This window comes from Schistosoma mansoni (genome assembly GCF_000237925.1).
Source record: "Schistosoma mansoni, WGS project CABG00000000 data, supercontig 0149, strain Puerto Rico, whole genome shotgun sequence".
NCBI classification, from domain to species: Eukaryota; Metazoa; Platyhelminthes; class Trematoda; order Strigeidida; family Schistosomatidae; genus Schistosoma; species Schistosoma mansoni.
Window position 1 is genome coordinate 701399 of NW_017386046.1, and position 26183 is coordinate 727581.

The 26183-nt window shown below is 33.3% G+C and overlaps 2 protein-coding genes across 2 annotated transcripts; one reads left to right on the top strand and one right to left on the bottom strand.

The window, feature by feature from the left end:
- Positions 1 to 930: 930 nt before the first annotated feature.
- On the top strand, positions 931 to 3280 carry Smp_076390 (glycolipid transfer protein (gltp), putative). The gene is made up of 3 exons (XM_018799220.1): positions 931 to 1329; positions 1359 to 1621; positions 2884 to 3280. The coding sequence occupies exons 1-3, from the start codon at positions 1208 to 1210 to the stop codon at positions 3171 to 3173; spliced, it is 675 nt and encodes a 224-aa protein (XP_018646652.1). The 5' UTR covers positions 931 to 1207; the 3' UTR covers positions 3174 to 3280.
- A 4908-nt stretch (positions 3281 to 8188) lies between these two features.
- Smp_204780 (unnamed protein product) lies at positions 8189 to 8488 on the bottom strand (the record flags this gene model as incomplete). The annotated part of the gene is made up of 1 exon (XM_018799231.1): positions 8189 to 8488. The coding sequence occupies one exon, from the start codon at positions 8486 to 8488 to the stop codon at positions 8189 to 8191; it is 300 nt and encodes a 99-aa protein (XP_018646653.1).
- Positions 8489 to 26183: the final 17695 nt, after the last annotated feature.

The window sequence follows — 26183 nt, forward strand, 5'->3', positions numbered from 1 at the left end:
ATTCGGACACTGACAATTCGTCTGATTCTTTGTACCATTATGATCACATCCATGTCTTTATAGACGTGTTCTCTCAATCACATGTGATAACCTACGCGCATATCTCTTTCCAGCTTAAATATTAACGGCTGAAATATCGCTCGAATAATCATTCTCTTCCCCAGGTATACATGTACTCGAATTCCATTAGTAACCTTAACTGGCCTCCCTGCACCTTGAATCGATTTGAATATAAATTTACCTCTGTATTAGCTTGCTCACACACATTAGCCTGTCTGCTCCAAATTCACTTCATTTGCTTATAATTTTGTTATCTGTGCTATCCTCTAATAAACTCTAGTCCCCACTTCTTACTACCTAGTTATTTCAAACATGGTTGGGATTCATATAATAACGGTTATCAGGGTGATTGACTAACGAATCTAAGTCAATACAGGTTTCATCCACGAAAAAAGATCTAACCGTATGTGCATCGCTTTAGACTTGGAGTAAAACTTCCGTAGAATCACTCGTGCTCACATTTCATCACATTTTTTACACAATGAGTTTTTACAACTATAATTCTGGGGATTTCAGGTCCTACTAGCCGATGCACTTAGAATTCTATTGACTGATAATTATGTAGAAAGGTATAAGCAGTATGTTTATACTCACAGAATGCCTTCTGAAAGTCAGAATAAACGAGAAAAGATTATATCAGCTTCCTTCTATTTGTCTGTTTTGCGTTTCCATTTCCACTTCCATTCACTCGAAAGTCCTCTGTAATATCAAGAATCATTACGGTCTACGTTTAAAAATACCTGGGATTTTATTCCTCTTTTGGGAAGCACATTTGGCGAAATCGGTTGTTTCACACTATATTGGAAATACTTATAATTGGAAAATGTACACAGTATGATGATGTGCGTTACTTATGAATGTAATAATCAATTTACGACAACTAGAGGCCACTTGACCTCTAAAGGTCGTGCCACTAAAGAATATATAGTTTTTAAATTTCATAATATATATTCTGAGCTATTATACGTCTACAACTGTTGTATTTTGGCATTACTGTAACATCCATCTACCTCACTGAAAAGTCTGTAAAATAGGTACCTTGGAGAAGGTATTTTCTCATAATCAGATAAGCGTTCAACCTAAATAAAAAGCAGTTTTGACACTGGTAGACAAGGGCATTAATGTATACACTACCTTCAATTAAATAATGGGTCATTCGGATAATGCTTCGCTAAATTTATATAACGTATACAATAAATTCAAAGCTTGTGTAAACGGCGATGACGTTCTGCTTCCTGAGTATTGTGAAGCATATACGGAGGTTTCTAAGTGAGTTGGATTTTTTCACATGTTTGCAGACTTCTCGTATACTTTGGAAATCTTTTTTATTTCGTGACCAGTGATGTCAGTCACAAAGTTTCGGAACTCCGTGACTTATATGCGGCAGATAAAATTAATTATAAATCCGTCGAACAAATGGTTCTGTATGAGGAAAAGCAGAATGAACACCTTCCAGTTAAAAAGCGGAAATGCGTCGGGTCCCGAACACTTCTTCGTCTTCATCGGGCTCTTCTCTTTGTCATTGATTTAATGCAGGAAATTTGCAGAGGCAAGTTACGAGGTTTTTAATTTATTGGTTCATATTATTGGGATGAGGGAGTTCCCCATTAGTTCACCTTGGTTAGTTGTAAGTAACGTGGGATCTGTCACAAACTTCCGTTAGTTCAATTTCTATCATCAAGTATTACATTGACTAAGTCCAAACCTCATATACGACTTCAGCAAGGAGTCACTAACCCTTCAAGACTAATGTTCCTTTCGCTCAGAATATCCATAGTTTCCTCAAGTGCGATTCTTATTTGTGTATATTGGAGCTGACGATAAATTACCATATGCAAAGTGGCCTAGCTACTGTAATCGGATTTGCAAAGCTGCTGAGATAACCAGGCGTGGTGACTCACTATTTATGCAAAAGTATTTGTAAGCTCCTGGTCATTGTACTGTAATTATGTCTTTAAGTTCGGAAAACAAATACAACTCGGTCAGAAAATATGTCGCTTCACAAAGTGATGTATATTTAGTCGGTAACTACAATTGTTTAACTTACTCCAACCCTAAAAATGCCTTGGGTTTGCATCCAGGGCTCTACAGATCCTGTCTTTTATATATATATATATCATTTTTCCACCTTTTGATTTGGCTTAACGCCACTCTATGGTAGTCAGCTTTAAGACCATAAAACATACTTTAGCAGAAGCTAATCACGTTTCTGGCAGAACCATTTGTATTACTCTGTTTTTGTATTTAGTCAGGACAAGCATTTTATTGACGCTACAACAGGTTGCCTGATACAACTATAACTTATGTAGTGTTCAACACCCGTCCTAATATGCAGGGTTATTATTACCTAAGATATTTAAAATTTCACTAAAATCTACTTCTTAGGTCTATTTGTATATATTCACTCACTTGGTTTCTTCCAAGATTTTTTTTGTCTGATTACTACCTCAGATTCCACTTTTAAAATTCTTTCGCGATTTATTATCATATTTTTGTAGACTTTTTGTTCAGTAAAGTACTAACTCGTAAGTTTTTATTGTTTTAACTACAAAACATATTAATGCCCCCGGACGTTGAACAAATACAAATGCTGTTGATGTAATATGCTGCGAAGCAACATTAATAGTAGTTCAGTAAACTATAGTTACATAAATGTCCGCACTTTTGTTAGCTTTTAATCAATAAAATATGTCGAATACTCGAAAGTCAGAAACGTATCCATAACAACCCCTGTATACATGATTTCTTCAAAAATCAATAATTAACATTAACTCGATTTTCGTCTTTTAATGCCACTCAAAGTGTATTTGTAAAATTTTATAGCACCACCGGATGAACAATTGAAGACTATGGCTCGGTCAGTGTACGACAAAACCCTCGCTCAATACCATCCATGGCCTATTAGAAAGGCTGTAGGAGTTGCTGTTTATGCTCTCCCTACACGGGAACATTTAGTTCATCATATCGTCCAATCTCAACCTCCTGAGAGTGGTTTGCTTACAAATGAACAATGTTCAGAGTTCCTCACTTCACATACTTTACCTGTAATGCGCAAGGTATATAACTGTATTCAAGCTGTTTTCGAGAAACATGATATGCTAAATTTGCCATAGTTATCTTGATGTATACTATTTCAGAACTTAATATTTTTGTACTTCAAAAACAATAGTTATAAAGATAAGTATTGCTTAAAGAAATAAAAATTATTTTCTTGAGTAGCAGTTAATTTGCTTTCCTTTAATGTTATATTTCTATATTCGTAATTTACGATGCCATTTCGTTTCCAATGACGGCATATTAGTCTTTATAAATTAGTTAATTATAACACTTCCTTACATATTTAAAAACCTCCATCATTGCTGTGATGCTTTAACGTTGATTCATATACCTTATTTACATTTTCAGTAGATTCCGGTTTGTTTTGTAGTCAGTTTTCTTTGAAGCACCAAAAACTACACAGAAAAACTGCTGTTTTTCACTTAACTGTATTTATTGTATTATATAAGTACAACTGTAGCAAAATTGATAAGGGTGTTCGTTGTATTTTTTTATTAAAATCAGGATGCGGTTTCTTGGAGATTGTAATTTTAATAGTTGGCTTCAATTGCCGTCTAGTTTACATTGACTCATGAATCCAACCATTTTTTTAATTACACTAGGATATAAAAAACTAGGATAAAAATCGTTCCCGATAAATCTTTACTATTCTCACTTTTGTCAAATTTCTCCGGTCCCTGAATAAATTAATAATTGTGAAATATTTAAGGAAATCTCAATGTTTTGATTGGATAATTTATGACAGCATGCTAGAAGTGAAAATCCGCCACTAAGAAAATACTGAAATGCTAGTCAGTGGGTAAAACGCTTGGTAGTGATTTGTAAGTTACTCATTTACTCCAAACTCCATGTAACTGAAGTCACTTAGTTGCTGATGCAAGAGTTTTGGGACATAAACGTAAGGAGTAATCTCGTTTAGCCTTGATTGCAATTATGTAGTTATTTTTGAATCGCTTAACGAATTTAAGATTATAAATCTATGCATATTCAGAAACCTTTTAGGGTCTTCTATACTCAACGAATTCATTTATGTATTCTATTCTGCAAGTACTTTACTCCTTGGTTGATAGTATTTCACCTAATGGTATAAAAGACTTGAAATGCAAAGACCGAAATGCATGTGTTTATCGTATTTCGAGTCAGTGATAATAAAGATTTTTGAAGTAAACATCATGTGTGATCATTCTGTAGTCTATCCTTAGATTTCGTAGAATAATATGTTTATGAAGTATTGAAAAAAACTGTATGAGTAACATTGAACCTGACATAATAGTTCTTCATTTTGAGTGTTACAGTTTCTATTAGTGATTCCACCACCTTTATAACGTCAAGTTTCTGCTATTTTATTACTGGTATATACGAAAAAGTGTTTGCGACTAGTGAACGTGTCAGATACTAGATGCGGTTGAATCCAACTTTTTCTCTAGAATCAACTTGGTTTTTGGTCAATGGATGACGTTATTATCAGCCGTCTGTATACGATGGGCAGTGATGGTTTAGTAGTCCTTTTGCATTTCCTAAAGTTATGGTTAAAATGTACATTCAATTTCGAACAACTTACCGATAAACCAAGTCTTTCGAACTGTGTTGTAAAAAAAGCCCAATAGTTTTAACTATAAACCTATTTATATGCATCAATAACGAAGCTAGAAGTACATTCACTGATTATAAATTGATCCATTAACTTATTGTAATATACTCGCTTGGGTAAAAACTAAACTACAAAGGAAAAATTGAAAATATCAATCAATCTCTTCGAAAGAATAAACTTTACAGGAACTCCTAGTGCATAAAAACCATTTCCAGATCTCATGCCTAATATCTATGAAACGATCACGTAAAACACTTATATTTTACCCGAAACCATTTAAATGTAATGATCAAAGGGTGAAAAGTCATGCATAAATTACAACATCATATCTATTCAAATAACAATGTGTCGTTTGTATCTTATGCCTAAATAACTTGAGGAAAAAATCCAGATTGTCTTAAAGTAATTTAAGTAAACTTTTTCTGGAGTAAATTTATCTCAACTACATATGGATTTACAATAATATACTGTAAATATCTCAGTTGATAGATATTTTAACTTTTTCTATAAATATTTGTATAACACTGTCACTATGGCGGAATAGTCGGTGATAATAATGACCAAAGAAAAAAGTGCTCTTTTTCAAATTATTGGTTCTTTTGATATCAGTAGCTCAATTATGTAAAGATATAATGCAGGGAAATGCGAAATCACCGTAATCATAATATTCCTTATGATTATTAGTTTCTATTTAATCTATTATTATTTGTGACATGTCTGTTATGCAACTTATAATCAAAGAGAGGTTGAATAGTATCATTGTATAATAACTTTCAGTCTGTTAAATTGTTTATGAAAACGAATTTCTTACATGTCATATGCTTGTATTGCTTGTAATAAAAAACACTAGCTACTTTTAAAAGTAATTATTATACTATTTGATTAGATAGTAAGAGACTTGGAATAATTGAATGGTGAACAATCGAACTAACGAGAGCAATTTAATATATGATCAACATTGAAGAATATAAAAGGGGTAAAGTTAATAACAGAAAGTCTTTAAATACTTACAAAATAATATTAATAAGAGGTCCGTCTACTTCATGTACATCATACTAGAAAACCACCTATTCTTTCTTGATAACAATAGCCAGAAAGTTAGCATTCGTTCATGTGCATTTTTTGATAATTTAAGATGAAAGAAGCTTGATAATTTAATACATATAAATAAGTGATTAAGACGGTCGTCTTTCAACCAAAGGGTCGCAGGTTTGAATTCTACTCCAAGTACTTCAATTTAGCCAACCAGGTAGTATCACTTGCCATCGCTCTAATAGTCTGACTCAAGGCCAACTACATATACCGTATATAGTAAGGCTTGATTAAGGCTATATCGAGGCGATACGTACAGTATGCACATATGTCAATAAGAGACTGATCAATTTCAGTCCTAAACATCAATGGGAAGATTCAAACAAACAAGATTAAGTGAATTTAAACTTTGTACTTATCGTTTAATTTGTAATTCGATGTACTAATTGTAATAATTAATTAATAGTGTACTTATTTCAATAATTGTCTAATAATTATTCGTTTCGTTTTCAATATACAAACATTAGCAAAACACTTCATATGTTTTGTACTTTCTTATTGTTAGTTTACTGTCTTAATTAAAAGTTTCATTTAAATTTATTTGTTGAATCATCTACTCGATAATTGAAAAACTGACATTTTGATTGATAAATGTCTCGTTTCTTTTTGTGGAATTACATTGTTAATGACATCTTGATAATAAATGCCAACTAAAACTTTCCAGACAATTACGTCCAACCACTTAAATATCAAAATTAATTCAAATACAATATTCTCATAAGTATAAACTTATGATAAACTCATATTATTGCTATCAACCATTCAATTTTACTTGAATTCTTAATCACTTACCATGATAATTACTGTGATTTTGTGATGCTTTATGTATGGGTTTTGACTAGCACAGAGTTTTAGAGCTTAGCTCTGATCACTATCTGATAGTTGATTATTATGAGAACTGGAAAATTACACATGAGTAAATACAAGCAGTCAAATACATAACTTAAATTCAAATTCTTAATATGTTTCTTAAAGTCTTTAAAACGTTATACTCATAATATTCATTTCCTCAGTGAATGACTCAACAATTCGTCTCGAATCCACATAACAGCATAACGTTGATTGATGACAGGGTAGTAGTCAATGTAATATTCGTCTAGTTCTTTAGTGATGGTCAAATTCTAACTATCAAGTTACAATATAATCAGCAGTGTAATTGAAATGGTTCAGAGTTCACTATAATGACATGTTTGGTAGTTGGAGGTGGTTGATAGGAAATCCTATTTTGATCTGGAATTTGTGCTAGTTCTTACAAGTCAATAAGGCGTATTGACAATCTTGATGAAATTGACATTGTGTGTAGAATTCGATATCTAAAAGAGTTAAGTATTAGTTGTTTTTTTATTTTGATTTTCAGTCTTACTAAGTTGATGTAAGAATCTCTTTATCTAATTTTTGAAAAAATTATGATAAAATATAACTAATAATAAGATTTTTTCAGGAACTATTTCACAGTTCACTTAGAAACTAACTTGTTTCCTTCAAATAATTATAGAAATTGGATGACTTAAAATAAATTAATAAATAAAACAGACATCATTGATTCTACTGTTGCCCATAATGTATTTATTTTAAAAAAATTTTGTAATAAAATGAGTGTCTATGGAATTTAATCTACACAGAATGTACATATGTTAATGAAGACTTAAAAATTCTGTCCTGAATATCAACAATATGGACATTCAAGTTCTTAATAATAATAAGAAGATAAACTACTTAACTATAATAGTGTTATGTCTGAAGCGGTTTACGAATTCCCTTAGTCAGCAAACAGAACAAAGACTTGTGACCAGAGACCAATAAGTTAGCTATTCTGACGCATCCCCGACCCAGCTAACTAAAGTGAGAAGTCCAAGTTGGAAGTAGGGAAGATATATTCCGTAAGAAACCAGAAGCACAAGCAATCACAACAGGTACAAATCAAACATATATATACAGCATGAAATTGTCCTTGTGAAGCATTACAAAATAGCACACTAAAAAAATACAACGGACTAATAGCGTTTAAGATATTTCCGAGTGGGAAATACGACTCGAAGGTGAAAGGAGCGCTTTTGGCGCGAAAACAAAGGAATTCAAATTTTCAAAATAAAATTACAAAAATAAATCATTTACTAAGTGAGTTCTAGGGATTTAACATCCCCAACAAATAGTGATTTTAAAATTTATTTTAATATGTGCCATTAAAAAAATTGAACTTGTTCACATCATTCAAATGACCAACTATCATAGGAATAGATTGTAACTTCTAACGCTTTTTTATAATTCCCTATTTTAACATTTTAAGAAATCCCCATGACAAACGTTTTGTTTGTATTCGATTTTCTGTGCCTCGATTCCTTTTTTTTAGAATATTAAAATGACTATTTTTATTATTCTGTAATATCTTTAAACTAGTAAGCAGACTGATTGATTCATATGCATACAACATTGAATACTTTTTATATCTTCAAAGTTTATTAGATTTCGCTTGTTTGATCTGGTTACTTGAATATGGAAACCTCTTACGACTAGTTCATTAAGATCTATCTTATCAATAACCATTTGACCAAAAACACGGATGGCCAACCTCAAGGTTTTATCAATCCAACGAGGTTCCCTTATTAGTGGAATACAATAGGCCAATATTCCTTCCATTACTTCATAGTCCTGATTCTTATCCTTAGTCAAAAACAAAGGTTTATACATATCAATTACCTGATCATAATTTTTACATAACTATGTTAACTTACTATAAATTAATCACAATAAACAATGAGTAATTGTACTTAGGTAAAAATATTGTTTCATCTTCACATAAAACCATTTTATATATGAGCAACACAAACATTCATGAAAATGTAATTCATGTGACAAATTTTTTGAATCGTTAAGTAATATTAGTTAATATGTGCATAATTCTTTCATCTTTTTTTTATTACAAACCATCCAATACGAATATTCGGCTTCGTATACCCCACCTGTTTCTAAATGTAGTTTTATTTTTACAAATTATTAATTGTTACTGAAAATACCTAACCACTCTATTTTAAATAAGAAAGATTGGTTCAGCGAAGAGTTCTCTTTTCGGTGATGCATTACATTGGACTGAGTTCACTGTTTTTGCATTCTTCATTTTTGATACAGTCATAATTATAATAATACTCTCTAGTTACTTCTCAGAATTGCTAGCTCATATATTGGAAATATGATACTAATTCATTGACATAGAATCCAATTGAACTAAAATCCAGACTATATCTCTTATTCAAATATACCTGAATAGATTAGCTACTTGCTTTTTAACTAAACTAACACCTTGAATTCATATAATTATCAAATGTATGATTTCTGTTTTATTCAACGAGGTTAAACTATTTAGTAAGGTGGATTAAATCACCGAATTCGCACATATATTTACCTATATTGTTTGTAATAAATGATAATTGATTTTTAAACTGTCACCTGCTTTATCTATATTCTAGTGTAATGTATTCGTATACGTTAATCACCGTCTTTGTCTACAAGCAGTTGTTCCTTCAAGACTATCACACTACGTTTTGAATAAGTTTTGGAATTCGTATCTAGATAATTGCATATGAAATAGTTATTGGTTCTGATAACTTAATATATACTTACTTACGCCTGTTACCCCTCGTAGAGGAGCATAGGCCGCCCACCAGCACTATCCATCCAACCCTGTCCCGGGTAATCCTTTCCAGTTCTTTCCAGTTGTTATTCATCCTTTTCATATCTGCTTCTATTTCCCGGTGTAATGTGTTCTTTAGCCTTTCTCTTTTTCGCCTACCTTCTGGATTCTGTGGAGTCCCATAGTAAAACAAAACAATTGTTCAAGACCCCTGTTTTTTCATTGGTAATCTAACTGAAACCAATCGAAGAAGCATAATACCCCAAAATAAAACTATTCACAAAATCTCTCCAATAAAACTATGATTTCGAAACAATTTGACATCCCCTTCTAGATTTCTGGCGTTTCCGACATTTTCAGGCAACACTCTTGAGAAATAAATGACTGAGACTTATGGAACAATCGAAAAATCTGTTCTATCGCTCTGTAAGTGAATTCTCAGAAGAAGTGAAATATAGTCAAATCTATAATAATAATAATGATTGCTCTACAAACTATTATGATTACATACACTTCAATCGTAAATGTTTGATCATTAAAAATCAAAATTTTGTAAATCATTAAAAACACGAAGTTCAGAGAAAAGATCTCTTTTCAACGAATTTTTTATCAAGCCGTACAATCGTATATATATGAAATTTTTCTTGTTAAAGTACTAATTCCGTGAAGAAATGTGAACAAGAATAACCAAGATGATGTCACTGAAAGATTGTAATACTAGATTACGTAATACGAGTAACAATAATAGATTTAGTGAATATAATAAGATAATTAAAAGGAATAAAATGTTTTTGTTACAATAATTAAAGGTCATACAGATGAAAAGATAAATAAGGTGGTATGATGAATATTCATGAATAAAATATTAAGAATATAAGACACCAGTAAACGGGAATGCAGTAATAATAATAATAACAAAAAACGACCAACTCAGTGCAATGATCAATCGATTTCACCTATACGTAAGATACATGGACGACATATTTGTCTTTTGTGACGATAATATCGATTTAAAGGATATCTTACTCACTTTAATTCATACCACCCTTCCATAGACCTCATGTTGGAAAGGGAGCGAGACCAATCAATCCCTTTTCTCGATATACGTCTGATGAGCAGAAGTAATGGTTTTTTTAAATAATCCATCTTTAGAAAACAAACGTGGAATGGCCAGCTAACCAACTTCTATAGCTGAGTTCCGTTAAATAGAAAGAGAAATCTCATTCATTCTTTGTGTTATCGAATACATCGGATATGCAGTACGGAATGCATTAACGAAGAACTCAAATTCTTCAGGAAAATCTTGACGAAAAATAGCTACCCAGACCGTTTCATAGGGAAGAATATAAATAGAAGTAGTTTCGACAAAAACCTAGTTGTTTCGTCCCAAAAAATACCTTTATATAAGTCTGGAATTTAAAGGTGATCGAACATCAGACGTAATCAAAAATCTTCCAACAACAACGATTAAAAAAACATTTAATGCTGCTCAACTGCGAATAACTTTCACTACCAGGAACTTATTTTCTGTATCCATAAAAGATAAGCTGCCGCGTCTGGTCGCCTCCATGTACAGTGTAGTAAATGAACACTCAGGTGGGAGCAATCAACTTACCACTTAATACTGAAATTACAGAATTTCTTGGTAAAATATGTGAACCATGCATTGAATGCTTCGTATGTAAAGTTCCATCATTTGTCGTTCACATTCTGTCTAATTCTTCTAAGTCACGATTCCTCCCTATTTTCGTTTCTGTTTTCTTCAAGTCGACCTTCATAGCCTTCTGATCTCATACATCCCTTTTCTGACTGGTGTTACATGCTGCTTATATCTGTCGACATAAGTAGCACACACTACAATAGTACATACTGTGATGGTAAATGAATTTAACCAATTTCCTTGATAAGTTCTTTCATTTCAGATACGAAATCTACTGACTATTGAAATTCAACAATTTCATTATTACAATATTCTTTATTAAACAATAACTGTCAACTATTTCTTTCTTTTTTTGCTAGACCCTCTTAATTCTATAGAAAATAGCTATTTGTATAACTGATCAAACAGTTACACATAAGTCCTTTTACAAAAGGTTTACACATAAGATATAAAAATTTTAACCAATTAAAAGTTCATTATTATTATTATTATTACCTTGAATCGTACGACAATAACGTGTTTTTATATATTTCAAAACAGGGAAAAGTACACTTTTTCAAAATTAAAATTAGAAGAAAAGAGGGTAAATTATGTAATATTTGAATGGATTTCGATAAGTATGGTTAGAATTTAGTATATATATATATACTGGGAGGCAAAACCCGACTCACACGTCCTCGTCGTGCCTCCCGGATCATGGGACTGTTTCCATGAATTGACGTGAGCGGTCACCCGGGTGGTAGAGATCGGGCTGGTCACCCTCTCTACCTATTTCCATAATCTAATTACGAAAGCTACAAAGAATCATTGCACAATTATATATATACTGCAAGAAATTAGTTTATGAAGTGGTTAAAAGAATCCATTCAACTCAAATGAATCGTGGCAAATCAACAATGAAGAAGATCGAGCAGGAGCCAATGATTAAGAGAAAATCCTCTAAAATCATTGACAATTAAAATTTAAATGTATACTAAATTTAGTTGAATACATTTGCATAACAACTTTTTTGTGGTATGATATCAAATATAGATTGTATAGTCATTCATTTAAACATCGAATAATAATCAATGAATAGGTCAGTACAACTTCAGAGTAGGTTAATATACATATTATTATCAAAAAAGCTAATGTCAACCAGTCATAGTACTTCATTCTGTGATATAATAAGCAGTGACTAAGAATTTAGAACAAGCAAGTAGAATCACTAACTTTTAAGTCATGAAAATTAAACTTAATCCACCTGAATAAGTCCTACAATATATGTTGAATCAAACTGTAGTTGACCTTACTGTTCTAATCATTATAAACATAAAATAATTTAGTAAAACACATGCATATTTCATAACTGTTCATTTTAATATACAAAATGATAACGGTTGAGATAAAGACTCATAAATGTCTAACAGTTTTCGAATTCCTGATGTATACCAGCTCTATCGCAACAGTTATTTTGGAAATATTATTGCACTTTTTTTGGAAACAGATTGGTCAAACTACCAGGTAACCTATATTCTAACTTTCCGGATAATTCAATATAGTTTCTTATCCAAAATTTGTAAGTATTATTACCAACATTTGACTTGATAATTTCAGATAGAGTGTGGATTGAATGGATTGTTTATGATGAGAAAATAGTATATTTGTAATATCCGAATGAATAGAAATAATAATTTCTGACGTTTCGCAACTTAGTGTGAATCTCTTCTTCTGAGATCAAATAACCCAGTTAAAATAATACAAGTGTAGATCTCACAGAGGAATAAATCAAATTTATAAACATAGTCAAAACAAGTCTATTCATGCTATTATCATATTAATCTGGTCAACGATGAGGCACACCTGTGTTTATTCACTTATATCAAAGTTCATATGAAAAAGTGTGGTGTTTGTACTGTGAACAACTCCGCCTGTAGCTCCTCCAGGGGCTACTGCCGGTCCCAAGCCCGGGTAAAGGAGGAGGGTTGGGCATGGGGTTAGCGACCCCATCCCGTAGAAAATCAACTCGCTAAAAAAACGCTAACCAGAAAAAATCATTCAAACCATTCAAACTCTGCCCTGGGAGTAGAAGGAAAAATGACGTCTCATGATGAAAGCCGAGTTCCTTCGGAAGTCATGAGGCCGATGCACCTTCATACAACCAGAGCGACAATTTTTATAGGTACATGGAATGTCCGGACAATGTGGGAGACCGGCAGAGTCTTCCAAATTTCTGCGGAAATGAGGAAATACAACCTGGGAAGTGCTTGGAATCAGTGAAACACATTGGACGCAGGTTGGACAACAACGACTGTCTTCAGGGGAACTTCTGTTATACTCCGGTCATGAAGAAGAAAATGCCCCACATACACAAGGAGTGGCACTGATGCTGTCTAGAAAAGCACAAAATGCACTTATTGGATGGGAATCTCATGGACCGAGGATCATCAAAGCCTCCTTCAAAACAAAGAGAGAGGGCATTACAATGAACATCATCCAATGCTATGCGCCGACCAACGACTACGATGAAGACGCTAAAAACCAATTCTACGATAGGCTGCAGTCAATCTTCGAGAAGTGCCCAACCAAGGACCTGACCATTCTAATGGGAGATTTCAATGCCAAGGTTGGAAAGGACAACACTGGATACGAAGACGTCATGGGACAACATGGACTGGGAGGAAGGAACGAAAACGGTGAGAGATTTGCAAACCTATGTGCCTTCAATAAACTGGTCATAGGTGGCACCATATTCCCACACAAAAACATACACAAAGCCACTTGGATTTCACCGGATCACACTACACAAAATCAAATCGACCATGTCTGCATCAACAAAAAGTTCAGGAGGACGATGGAGGATGTGAGAACCAGAAGAGGAGCTGATATAGCATCCGATCACCATTTGCTGGTCGCCAAGATGAAACTAAAACTCAAGAAGCACTGGACAATGGCGCGGACAACATCACAAAAGTTTAACACGGCCTTTCTTCGAGATGCCGACAAACTCAACGAATTTAACATAGCCCTCAGCAACAGGTTCGAGGCCTTTCATGACCTACTCAATGGAGAGGGAACCACCATAGAGAGCAGCTGGAAAGGTATCAAGGAGGCAATCGTCTCAACATGTCAGGAGGTTCTGGGCCAAAAGAAGCACCATCACAAGGAATGGATCACTGTTGGTACACTGGATAAAATTGAAGCAAGGAGGAACAAGAAGGTAGCAATCAATATCAGCCGAACAAGAGCAGAAAAAGCCAAGGCACAAGCCGAATACACAGAGGCAAACAAGCAAGTGAAGAGGAGCATCAGGACCGACAAACGTAAATATGTAGAAGATTTAGCGATGACAGCGGAAAAGGCTGCAAGAGAGGGAAACATGAGACAACTGTATGATACAACCAAGAAACTTGCTAGAAATTACCGTAAACCAGAAAGACCAGTGAAAAGCAAGGAAGGCAAAGTAATCACCGACATTGAAGAACAACGAAACAGGTGGGTAGAACACTTCAAGGAACTCTTAAATCGACCAGCTCCACTGAACCCACCCAACATCGAAGCAGCACCCACAGACCTCCCAATCGATATTGGCCCACCAACAATTGAAGAGATCAGCATGGCCATTAGACAAATCAAGAGTGGCAAAGCAGCGGGACCAGACAACATCCCGGCAGAGGCACTGAAAGCAAATGTAACAGCAACTGCCAAGATACTCCACATCCTCTTCAGTAAGATTTGGGACGAAGAACATGTACCAACAGACTGGAAAGAAGGACTTCTCATCAAGATACCAAAGAAAGGCGATCTGAGCAAGTGCGACAACTACAGGGGCATCACTCTCCTCTCAATACCAGGAAAAGTCTTCAACAGAGTATTGTTAAACAGGATGAAGGATTCCGTGGACGCTCAACTTCGAGATCAACAAGCTGGATTTCGTAAGGATAGATCGTGCACAGATCAAATCGCAACTCTACGTATCATTGTGGAACAATCAATCGAATGGAATTCATCACTGTACATCAACTTCATTGACTACGAGAAGGCATTTGATAGCGTGGACAGGACGACACTATGGAAGCTTCTTCGACACTACGGCGTGCCTGAGAAGATAGTCAACATCATACGGAACTCCTATGATGGACTAAACTGCCAAATCGTCCACGGAGGACAACTCACCGACTCGTTCGAGGTAAAGACCGGCGTTAGGCAAGGTTGCCTACTCTCACCCTTTCTCTTTCTCCTGGTGATCGACTGGATTATGAAGACGTCAACATCTGGAGGAATGCACGGGATACAGTGGACAGGCAGGATGCAGCTTGACGATTTAGACTTCGCGGATGATCTGGCTCTTCTATCACAAACGCAACAACAAATGCAGGAGAAAACGACCAGTGTAGCAGCAGCCTCAGCAGCAGTAGGTCTCAATATAAACAAAGGGAAAAGCAAGACTCTCCGATACAATACAATATGCACCAATCCAATTACACTTGACGGAGAAGCTTTGGAGGATGTGGAAACCTTCACATATCTGGGCAGCATCATTGATGAACACGGTGGATCAGATGCAGATGTGAGGGCGCGGATCGGCAAAGCAAGAGCAGCATACCTACAGCTGAAAAACATCTGGAGCTCAAAACAATTGTCAACCAACACCAAGGTTAGAATTTTCAATACAAATGTCAAGACAGTTCTTCTGTATGGGGCGGAGACGTGGAGAACTACGAAAGCCATTATCCAGAAGATACAAGTGTTTATTAACAGCTGTCTACGCAAGATACTTCGGATCCGATGGCCAGACACTATCAGCAACAAGTTACTGTGGGAGACAACAAACCAGATTCCAGCGGAGGAAGAAATCAGGAAGAAGCGCTGGAAGTGGATTGGGCACACTTTGAGGAAATCACCCAATTGTGTCACAAGACAAGCCCTCGCATGGAATCCTGAAGGTCAAAGGAGAAGAGGAAGACCAAAGAACACATTACGCCGAGAAATAGAGACAGACATGAGAAGAATGAACAAGAACTGGAAAGAACTAGAAAAGAAGGCCCAGGACAGAGTGGGTTGGAGAAAGCTGGTCGGCGGCCTATGCTCCATTGGGAGTAACAGGCGTAAGTAAGTAAGTAAGTTGTACTGTGAACAAGTGGACCTAATTAAGGTATGTGATAATAGGAGTTGTGAAAAGATTCAATGTAGTTGTTTAAAAAAATCATTCAAGTTGGCTGGATAGCTACACCTTGCCTTTTACAGTCCGCACTATGTATTAGCAATATACGTAAAGCTTCTCTCACTTGCCTGTTTTTATAGCTAAAAAAAACCTTTGTGAATTCAATTGGTTACTGAAAATATCATGTACTGCTATTGCTAACTTGATTTGTAAATTTTCTAGTTGTACGAGATTATTTAGAGGCAATTTTGTGTCCATTAGATATTCCCGAGCATGATTTTACAGGGAGACTCTCCAATATAGAAGGCGTTACTATGGACGCAGTTTCATCTGTAGACACAATTCTGTGTAGCATTAAAAAGGATCTTTTCCTCTATTCAGAATAAAACATTTTGAATGTTGTTGGTTGCTTTCTAGAATGCTTAATTTTGTGTGGTTTTACGATTCATTGTAACTCTTTTTTGGTACCATGTCGTTAAGGCAAAACTTAAGTACCAATTTATGATACTTCATTAGAATTATTATTTAACAATAAATCGTTTCATTTTAGTATATTTTTAGTAGTATTCACCAGAAAATTAAAATAGCATGTGTTAATTATATTTTTTTGATCCTTTTGTTTATTCTTTTCTGCTGATGAGATAATTTTATTGGTTTTTGCCAATGAATTTAGAGCCAGATAGATTTCTCCATTGAGTGAATGTGCGAAATTCAAGCGTACGTGCCTTTGTAAATATGCAGAGTTAGGGTAGATTCTCATGTTTGAAGTTCCACTCAGATTCTTTTTGACTAAGGATTTTAAAAATGATAGCTCACTGTGTTCATTTCCAATAACGAATTAGATGCATTTATTGATTTAGAAAAGTCTCTGAGTGATGTATATTTAATGATCTATATGTATGAGCCAAATTCGTATGGTGATGGTACAGGCAAACTTATACGATATGCTTTTCTGTAACACTTAAACTTGTGTTAATTTAATTCGATTGTTTATTCTCTGAAGAAGCGACTGACACTAAATAGCCAAAGGTCGAAAGTTCAGTTTTCCTTTCATAGCGATACTGCAAATATTTTATTTCATCCATTAATACTTTTTTTTAGATAGATAACTACCAACAGTAACCACATCTACTTATGAGCTTTCATAATAAACTTACAACATATTGTGAATCTGACTGCCAAAAAAATCCATGCCAAACGATTACCTTTTTTATATGTCCTTCGAAAAATTGTTTACAACAACTGAACATATAGTAATAAATAAAGCGATTATTAACAATAAATTTCTCGAATGAGTATACATCCTCTGAAACAGACTAGCCCTGATTTTGAGGGTTAAGAAAAGTTTGAATTCTAGAGTGTTATATCGATTAAGTGCGTGCCCTGTTATTCTAAATGAGGTGATGATTCCCGCCAATGAGAGAGGAGTGAATTATCGATTACAATAATGATACACAAAGGCCGTATGAGCAGTCTTGAGTACTTATCAGTCCTGCTATCTGCCTAGCCCAGCCAGTTAAGTCCAAAACGCCAATAACAGCCTCTGCAATATGAATCATGATTCTCAAACATACTGTGTTTATATACGAATCAAACAGACCACATCGTACCATAAAATATAAAATAACATTTGTACAAGATTTGGCCAAATGTGGCTGTGAATAGGGGGAACAGTAATTAATAGCCTGGGTATAACTCAAGAATGGTAAATCGTATAATAATAGTCTATGGGTCAAAATAAAGCTTATAATAAGAGGGACACGAATATGGATAGTTTAGTTACTTAACAGTTATACAATAAGAAATATACATATCACATTGGTCCATAAATAGCCCTCAAAGTTACCATTCATAAATCTCCACGGGATATAACATAGAGTATCTAAAAGACTAACAACTTTATTCACAGCAGAAAACATTTTTAGGAGTATCATTTCTTGATAAAACGCGTTACTTTTCCAATACAGGGGAGAGATCAAGGCAGATGAGGAACGATTGATATCTGACTTCATTGAGACAACATAAATTATCATGTTCTTACTGTTTGACCAAACAATTAACATAGTAGCCCATTTTATAGCTATCTAAAAAGACAATCTGGAATGTTTTTCATTGATCCACGAGTTACCGAAAACTAGGTTTTGATATGTAAAACTTGATTTAAGACAAGCATTGTCCATTTTCAATAACAAAGATGACTCAGAGTACCTCCTTTTTAATCTTATCAAACTCAAGTGATTAAGTAGAAGAAATCCCATCAGAAAACATGTGAGATATTCCAGCTTCATGGTCCCATCACGAAGTGTCTACAGTTACAAGGATTATGAGTTTAAGGTCATAATTAATTAACTTTACCATGAAGTTAAAATCAATATTGGATAGATCAAATTCTGTTTAACATCTGGCTCACGCTTATTAAGATACATTATTTGTCAATAATCGGCTCATCGAAATTCAGAGTTGATACATTCGTGGAAGAAATAATTTATAGTAACCAATAACATCAAATAAATTTAACATGAGTATACCTGATAATGGTGATGTTTGTTAAAATATTTTAATTTCTATGACACCATATTTATTGATAATAATATCATAATGTGTAAATGAACAGTGTAATTCATTCTTTATTCAATGAATATGTGCCAATTTAATAACCGGAATAGTCGATTAGTTCATGACATCAATAGATAAATTAGGGTAATGATCCATTCTCATGTGACCGCTTACGAATGGCGATTTCATTGATTGTTCACTGAAAGGTAATCAATCCCATTTTTGTCTAGTTCGTAGTGATAAAAAGATTTCGTTGAATCTCAAAACATTATTTTCTTCAAGATTGCAAATAATCCTTGCAGACTATTATGAAGTAGCACAAAACATGATTTCAGGATTTCCTGTCAAATATCTATTTCTCAAATAGATGACAGACTGAAGAGCTTATAGTATCTTCAGTTTGTTTTGGTTATTAGTCTAAAGCGAATAGGGTTGTTTACCGAAGAGAGTTTGATCCTAGAGATGAGTATATTCAGTGAATGAAAGTAGCATTAAGTAGACTTTCCTCGACTGTGGTCCTTTTATGAAAGGATGAGTACTTCGTAAACAACTGCGCTGTTTGTTCACAATTGTTAAATAATACCTTCATCGCCTTTACCTGTCTTCAAACTGCATATACTACAGTACACATCAGACAGATCCAGGAATTTCAATTTCGTATAATGCATAAATTATTACTCACTCGATTGACACTCTCTGTAAATATGACTATCCTAAAAGCGTCACTAACTAGGTGCATCTGAGCAAGACTTGGTTTAAATGATCATCAGATAATATATATTCAAAAACCTGAAATTCGAGGATCTCTTAAGTAAATATAGCGCACCATCAATTTTCATATTACCACTAAATGAGCTATTATGTATCCTACCGATGATCGAATTCCCTCTTCTTAAAATATCAGTCTGAGATGCCCCACTGCTGGTGTTTTGTTGTAACATTCAATTTTTTTGTTTATACAAAAGTAATCTGAAACTAGACTTTCATAAAATTTCAAATGAATTTCTGAGTTATGTGATACTGTTAAATAAATTTGTGGTTTCGATAACAGCTGTTGTGATTGACTTGATCATAAACATAAAAACACAGACAACATTTAGTTTTAACTTCGAGCTTGGACTCCTTGAGCTTTTTATTGATAGTATCATTTTAGTATGATAATCATATCATTTACTATCTTCATAATCTTAGAACTAAATACTTGAGTCAGTATCTCGATAGTTTCATGCAACCAGAACCTATTGATAAGTTCAAAGAAATATTTGTTATAATGTTCATTACATAAAGTTTCTATTTGATCGATAGCATTCGATCTGCACTAAGAAGGACTTGACCCACATCACATTGATCACCACCCAGTGATCAGTCAATTGTGATTACATCTCAGTCCTACAGGAGGTCGGTTGCGGACCGGATATCTCAGTGGTAACGTCTCTGACTGTGAAGCTGGGTGACATGGGATCGAATCCGTCAGGGAGCACTATTTCCCTCAAGATTACAGGTACATCTTGCTGATAATATATAATAATAACAATATATAAACTAACTAATAATGACTTAAGATATCTATTGGATTATTAACGCTTTTCATCCAACAGTATACATAAGTATACATAAACTTAATACATCTCTCTTTACATAAATTTATCATTTTGATCATGAATAGTACATTGAAGTTAAAGATTCCTTTTTTCGTTTGAATGTTTGTTATTAGATTTAAACAATTTTTTATTGAAAATTCATTATCATCTATAAATGTTTGTATTAATTAATTCATTAGAAAGTTTAAAGAGATTGAAATTTAAAGATAATAAAATAAGAAAATGATATACTCAAGAATTACTAATTGTTATATCCTAGCGAAGACATGAATACGGGTAACTTCCGGGACCTATTAATGGACCAATATTATAGATATATTCTTATTGTTTAACTATTGAGTAACTAGATTATGTACATCTATATTCATCTTATTATAAGCTTCATTTTGACCTATGGATTATTATTATTATTCGATTTGTTGTCCCTAAATTATATTCGGTTTATTGATTATTGTCTCCCACGTTCACAACTACATTTGGCTTGATCCTGTACAAATATTATTTTCTATTTTATGGTTTGATGCGGTCTGTCTGGTATATAAACAGGGTATGCTTGGAATAAAGGATTTGCATAGCAGAAGCTGTGATTGGTGTTCTGGACTCAAGTGGAAGGGCTAGGTGGATAAATGACCAATAAGGACGCTAGATTACTCAAACTGATCGAACGTCATTGATTGTCACATTGTTAAGGTCGGAAAAGTAATATTTTGATTGATGGATAATTCACGTGATAAAAAGTCGGACATAAGATCATAATGAATTGGCATAAGTCCTATTTTTTTTATAAAGTCATAACAAATTGGTGACGGTCTTTTATAAAGTCATAACACTAATAATGTGGTTTCTTCAAAAGTTTACTAAAATCAGACAAAAACTCATTGATTTAAATGTTATTTACTTTATACATAGAAAGAAATGATCATTTGACATGTTTAACATTGTTATTTCAACACTATGACAACAAAACAAATCAATTATTCTTAATAGTTTTTTAAGCATTTTTGATCAATGTTTAAAGGTAATTGTAATGTATGATGTAAAATAGTAGTAAATCATTCAAAATGTAGTCATATTTTGTTCATTCTGATTAACCCATCTTTGTATTTACTATTATATCATTCATAAATGATTTAAATTGATTTGGTATTGTTTAATTAAATCTTCCCATTGATGTTTACGATTGTAATTGATCAGTTTCTTATTGGGATATGTCTAAGTATAAAAAGTCAAGTATACAATGCTTTTATGAAAACAACCCCACTGTGTTTGTAAAAACTGGACTGTACGAGTTCCATATAGGACGAAATGCACGTCCTGGATTCCACTGGTAGCCACAATCTATCTTTACTTACAAATCATTTAACTTTGTATAAATAAAGTGAAATTATTATCAATAATTTTCTTGATTTATTTGTCCAACTAATATCATTTCATGAAAGTGTATTAACATTTTTTATCATAAACTCTCATATCTTGTTTTAGTATCTTTATGCAATGGTGAATAGTCACTTGTAAATTTATCAAATACATTGGTTTAATAATAATGTATGTAATCACTACAAATACACAGTAATCAACTCAACAGTTATTTTGGCAATAACTATTATATTATGACCAAAAGCGGATAACATTTAATCATTAAATCTACATCTTTAGCTTTTCACAATTCATTAATAAGGTGTAATTATTGTGGTGTATGCTATTGATGTCGACAGATATAAGTAGTATGTACCATCAATGGAAAGTGAAATTCCTTGTGGCAGAAGGTTGAGAAAATCAAAAAGAACGAGAACAAAGAGTGATTGGTATGAAGGCGAATGAACAACAAAGTCTGAGACAACCGATAAGTATTTTACAAATGAATTATTTACTGTATTGTTCTCAGATTTTACAAAGAAATTCAATAACTTTATATCCATATACATTCAGTTGTCCTCGCTTGTATATTCTCGTTCATTACATAATTACTATGGGTAAGCTAACAAAAACTCCTGTTATGTGATTTACAGAGAATATATTAATGAGTTTATTTAACCCGACTGTATAGTTATCACTCTTTGTAAGAAATTCAAATAGTTAGTTGCTTATTATGTAATCCTTTTTTGTCTTAACAATATTTTAATAATCACAGAATGAATTAATACCGAATAACAGTGAAGTACAGTCACGTGATAATCACTTGTCTTATATTCACATCATATCAATTCTAAACTGAAAGCCTATTGTCTGATAAATAACAATGCTTCCAGGATCTCTATGATGATCTAGTTTCAATCGACTCATGAACTAAACTATAAAATTACTACAATTTCCACAAACCCTAATTCTGACAATAATAATAATCATGTGCTCACTAGTGATTGGCTTCAAGATGTATTTCCTGGAGTTCTAGTGAGTAGCCGTGATCAATGGAGTTCAACTGTGTCTGTTGTGAGGCAGTTACTTACTGAAAATAACAGAACAGTTGGCCGAATGAGTTTTAACTGTTTTTTCTTTGGATGAAACATGCGATATAAGTAGAAACAAAGTAGAATGAACGTATTTACAAGTTTATCATATATATATAGCAACCAGTTTTTCGTCACTTAGTCGACCAAAACTTTCAATGAAACAAACACGTCATAAAACTGAATAAATACTCACTTTAGGTTGCAAAAAAAGAACAGACACAAATCAACCACATGATTCATTTTCTTTATAGAAAAAGAAAAATATAATTTATCATTTGTTTTAAGAAATCTATATTAAAACATCCAATTGCATTGATTACATTCTGACAATTGAAAATAGTAAAGTCAATACCTTTCTTGTATTTATTAAGGAAAACCAAGTTTTCAATGGTGGTCTAACATCGATTGGTTTATAATCTCTATTAAAACTTAACAATCACCACAACCCTATACTGATAGGATTTTGATATAAAAGTGAAATTATTAGTAGTAGTGTGAATTATGGCGTGATATGTTATATTATGATAAAATGTAATTATAACAAGATAATGATGAATGTCGTTGTCATGAATAGTATAAAAGTAGCAACAACAATTCTGGGAGAAAGATGTGACTACACTTGTACTTATATTGAGCCTTTAGAAGTAGTTGAAAAGTTTGTGTATCTTGGTAGTTGTGCGAATGCTGATAATTGCATGATCGATGAGATCGATCTAAGTGTAGTGAAAGCTAGAATGGATTATTTCAACCTAGTCTACATTTGGATCTTGTAATTTTAGTCTAGGTATAAAAGGTCAAGTATACAATGCTTCCATGAAAACAACTTCATTGTGTTTGCAAAAACTGGTCTGTTCCAGTTGAGGATCTTCAGTAATTCTCTGTGTTCTGTCATCATTGTCTCCAAGGGATTCCTGGCTCAATGAGTGTTACCATATCGAAACAACGATTTTGGTGGCTTAGACATGTGCGATAAGTGTAATCTTAGTGGCTGCCACATCGTAAATTATTTTCCAACTACGGAAATGAGTGAGAAAAGCAGAGAGGTTACCAGTCCATAGTAAAGCACTGTGGTATGAAAAAAATCTATATAAGACTAGCATCAATCGATCCATCATAACTTTCTGATTGGAATACTAGAGATATTGGCGGCCTGTTTAAACATCTGGGCTACCTGTTCCTGTCATCTACATATTTCAACAAGTTATCTAATTTTGTTTGTTTTAATAAATAATTATGCCTATTAATCGCACAACCTATTCAGGTGCGTTTCTGAAAAGTGTAAGACCTTTCGCTGTAAAGGTTACAGAAGGCCTAATCAGAAATATCGTGGTTGCTGTCAATATGCAGCGAGAAGAATGTACATTATCCAAATGTCGATTGACTGGGCTGCTACGTTCTAACTGGCGATCACTCAATATTTATCGTCAGGAAGGACGAAGAAGTAAGAAACGGAAACTTGTTGAAGTACTTTGTGCTGAGAATTCTATATTGTACAAAAAATATAATATTGAATAAAGCTAATAATTATAATATAATTATAATAATTATAATTATAATTATAATAATGTACACTCAAAAACAATCATACTTTGAGTTTTAAAAAGGTTTGTAGAAGATAATTGCAGGTTTCTATTTAGACAGTAGAAAGACTGAATAATCTGTTGCTTGAGAAGACAATGATAAGTTTTATAAATAAAATGGTTGACCATTGTTTACATTTATGATATTCTACTGTAAAATGAACTATTTTCTTAATTAACTCTAAATACTTATTAAGAAATAATAAGTCCTCATAACATTGTTGATATTGATAATTAAATCTTCTCAAGTCAAATAATTAGCTGCTTGAAGTTGCCCTTAACAAAAGTATCATCAAATTTAATGGTGGTTGGAGGTAGTCAACAGGAAACCCTGGACCTAGGTTTCGTGCCACTTGGCACACGTCAGCAAGATGCACCTGTAATCTTGAGGGAACTGATGCCTCCCAGCCGATACGATCGCGTATCACCCAGTCTCACGTTACTACTGAGCCATCCGGGCAGCGACCAACCTCCTGCAGGAATGAGATGTATTTACAATTGATTACCTACAACCACCACCATATCTCAACATAATGTATGCAATGTCGAATCATCTAGAATGGTGGCCACATTTCAACTTCATTGTTAGGATTATTTCTGCATTAAGAAGGACCTGACATACATGACATTGATCACCACCCAATGATCAATCAACTGTAAAAGTAACATCATGCATCCTGAGATTTCTGTTCTATTTCTTAATACCTTCTATATTCTTGTTTAGTATTACTTTTCTGGATAAAGTGATTATTTGCAACTAAAAATATCCTTTTATCACAAATTTAACTATAAGCACAAGGTATAAATTGTCAAATTTCACGATTAGAAGAATGGAACTTTAGATTTTTGGGGATTTTGAGCTAGTCAGTTTGATTATATTATCAGCTTTTAACAATCAATTAATTTGATTTTTACCGAATAAATTAAACATTTTCACTGAAATCTATTCACTAGATGCTCACATTGTTATTTTTGAACAAATAGTGACATAATGTAAGAATTTGGCAGTATTTTTTATTGTTCTATTGTAGTGGACAAGAACACAACAGGGGAATCTCTTAGTAAAATCTGACAACCATATAGGAAATACTTTGTTTGCAAATTGTCGATCAGTTATCTCAGATTTGATTTTTCCTTCGTTTCCAGATCAATCATTCTCTGTTCTCGTTCTCTTTTCTTTGATCTTATTAACCTACTGCCTCTAGGAATTTCACTTTTGGTTAATGATACATACTACTTATATCTATCGATATCAGTGGCACACACCACATTATAATTTCCATTTGTCGACACATAGATTAATGTTTCGCACTTATTGAAAATGTAAAGGTCTTTGATAGTCTTATAAAATTTACATTCATTTGACATTTGGTATATACATCATTTTCATATCAAAATCATGGAAATTGTTTCCAAGTTAATCAAGTCACAATTTATTCTTTTAAAATATAATAACATTGACTTCAGTAGTTTTACAACAAAAATAAATTATTTTCAATTCAACAAAGTATACCAATGAAAAAATGACAAATAAACTTGTAGAGTATTAGCTCTAAGCCGGTAACGGTAAAACCGTATTCTATCAGAAGGCTAAATACTAATAGTCAGGATTTCAAAAGCATCAATAGTTTAATAGAATATCTCGATATATTCGAAGAAGTAAATTTAATTATAAATTAAGTAGACAAAATTCTAAATCGTTAAACAGTTTAGAAAGTTGTTATATTATTTGAATTACCAATAGTAAAGTATTTTCACAAATGTT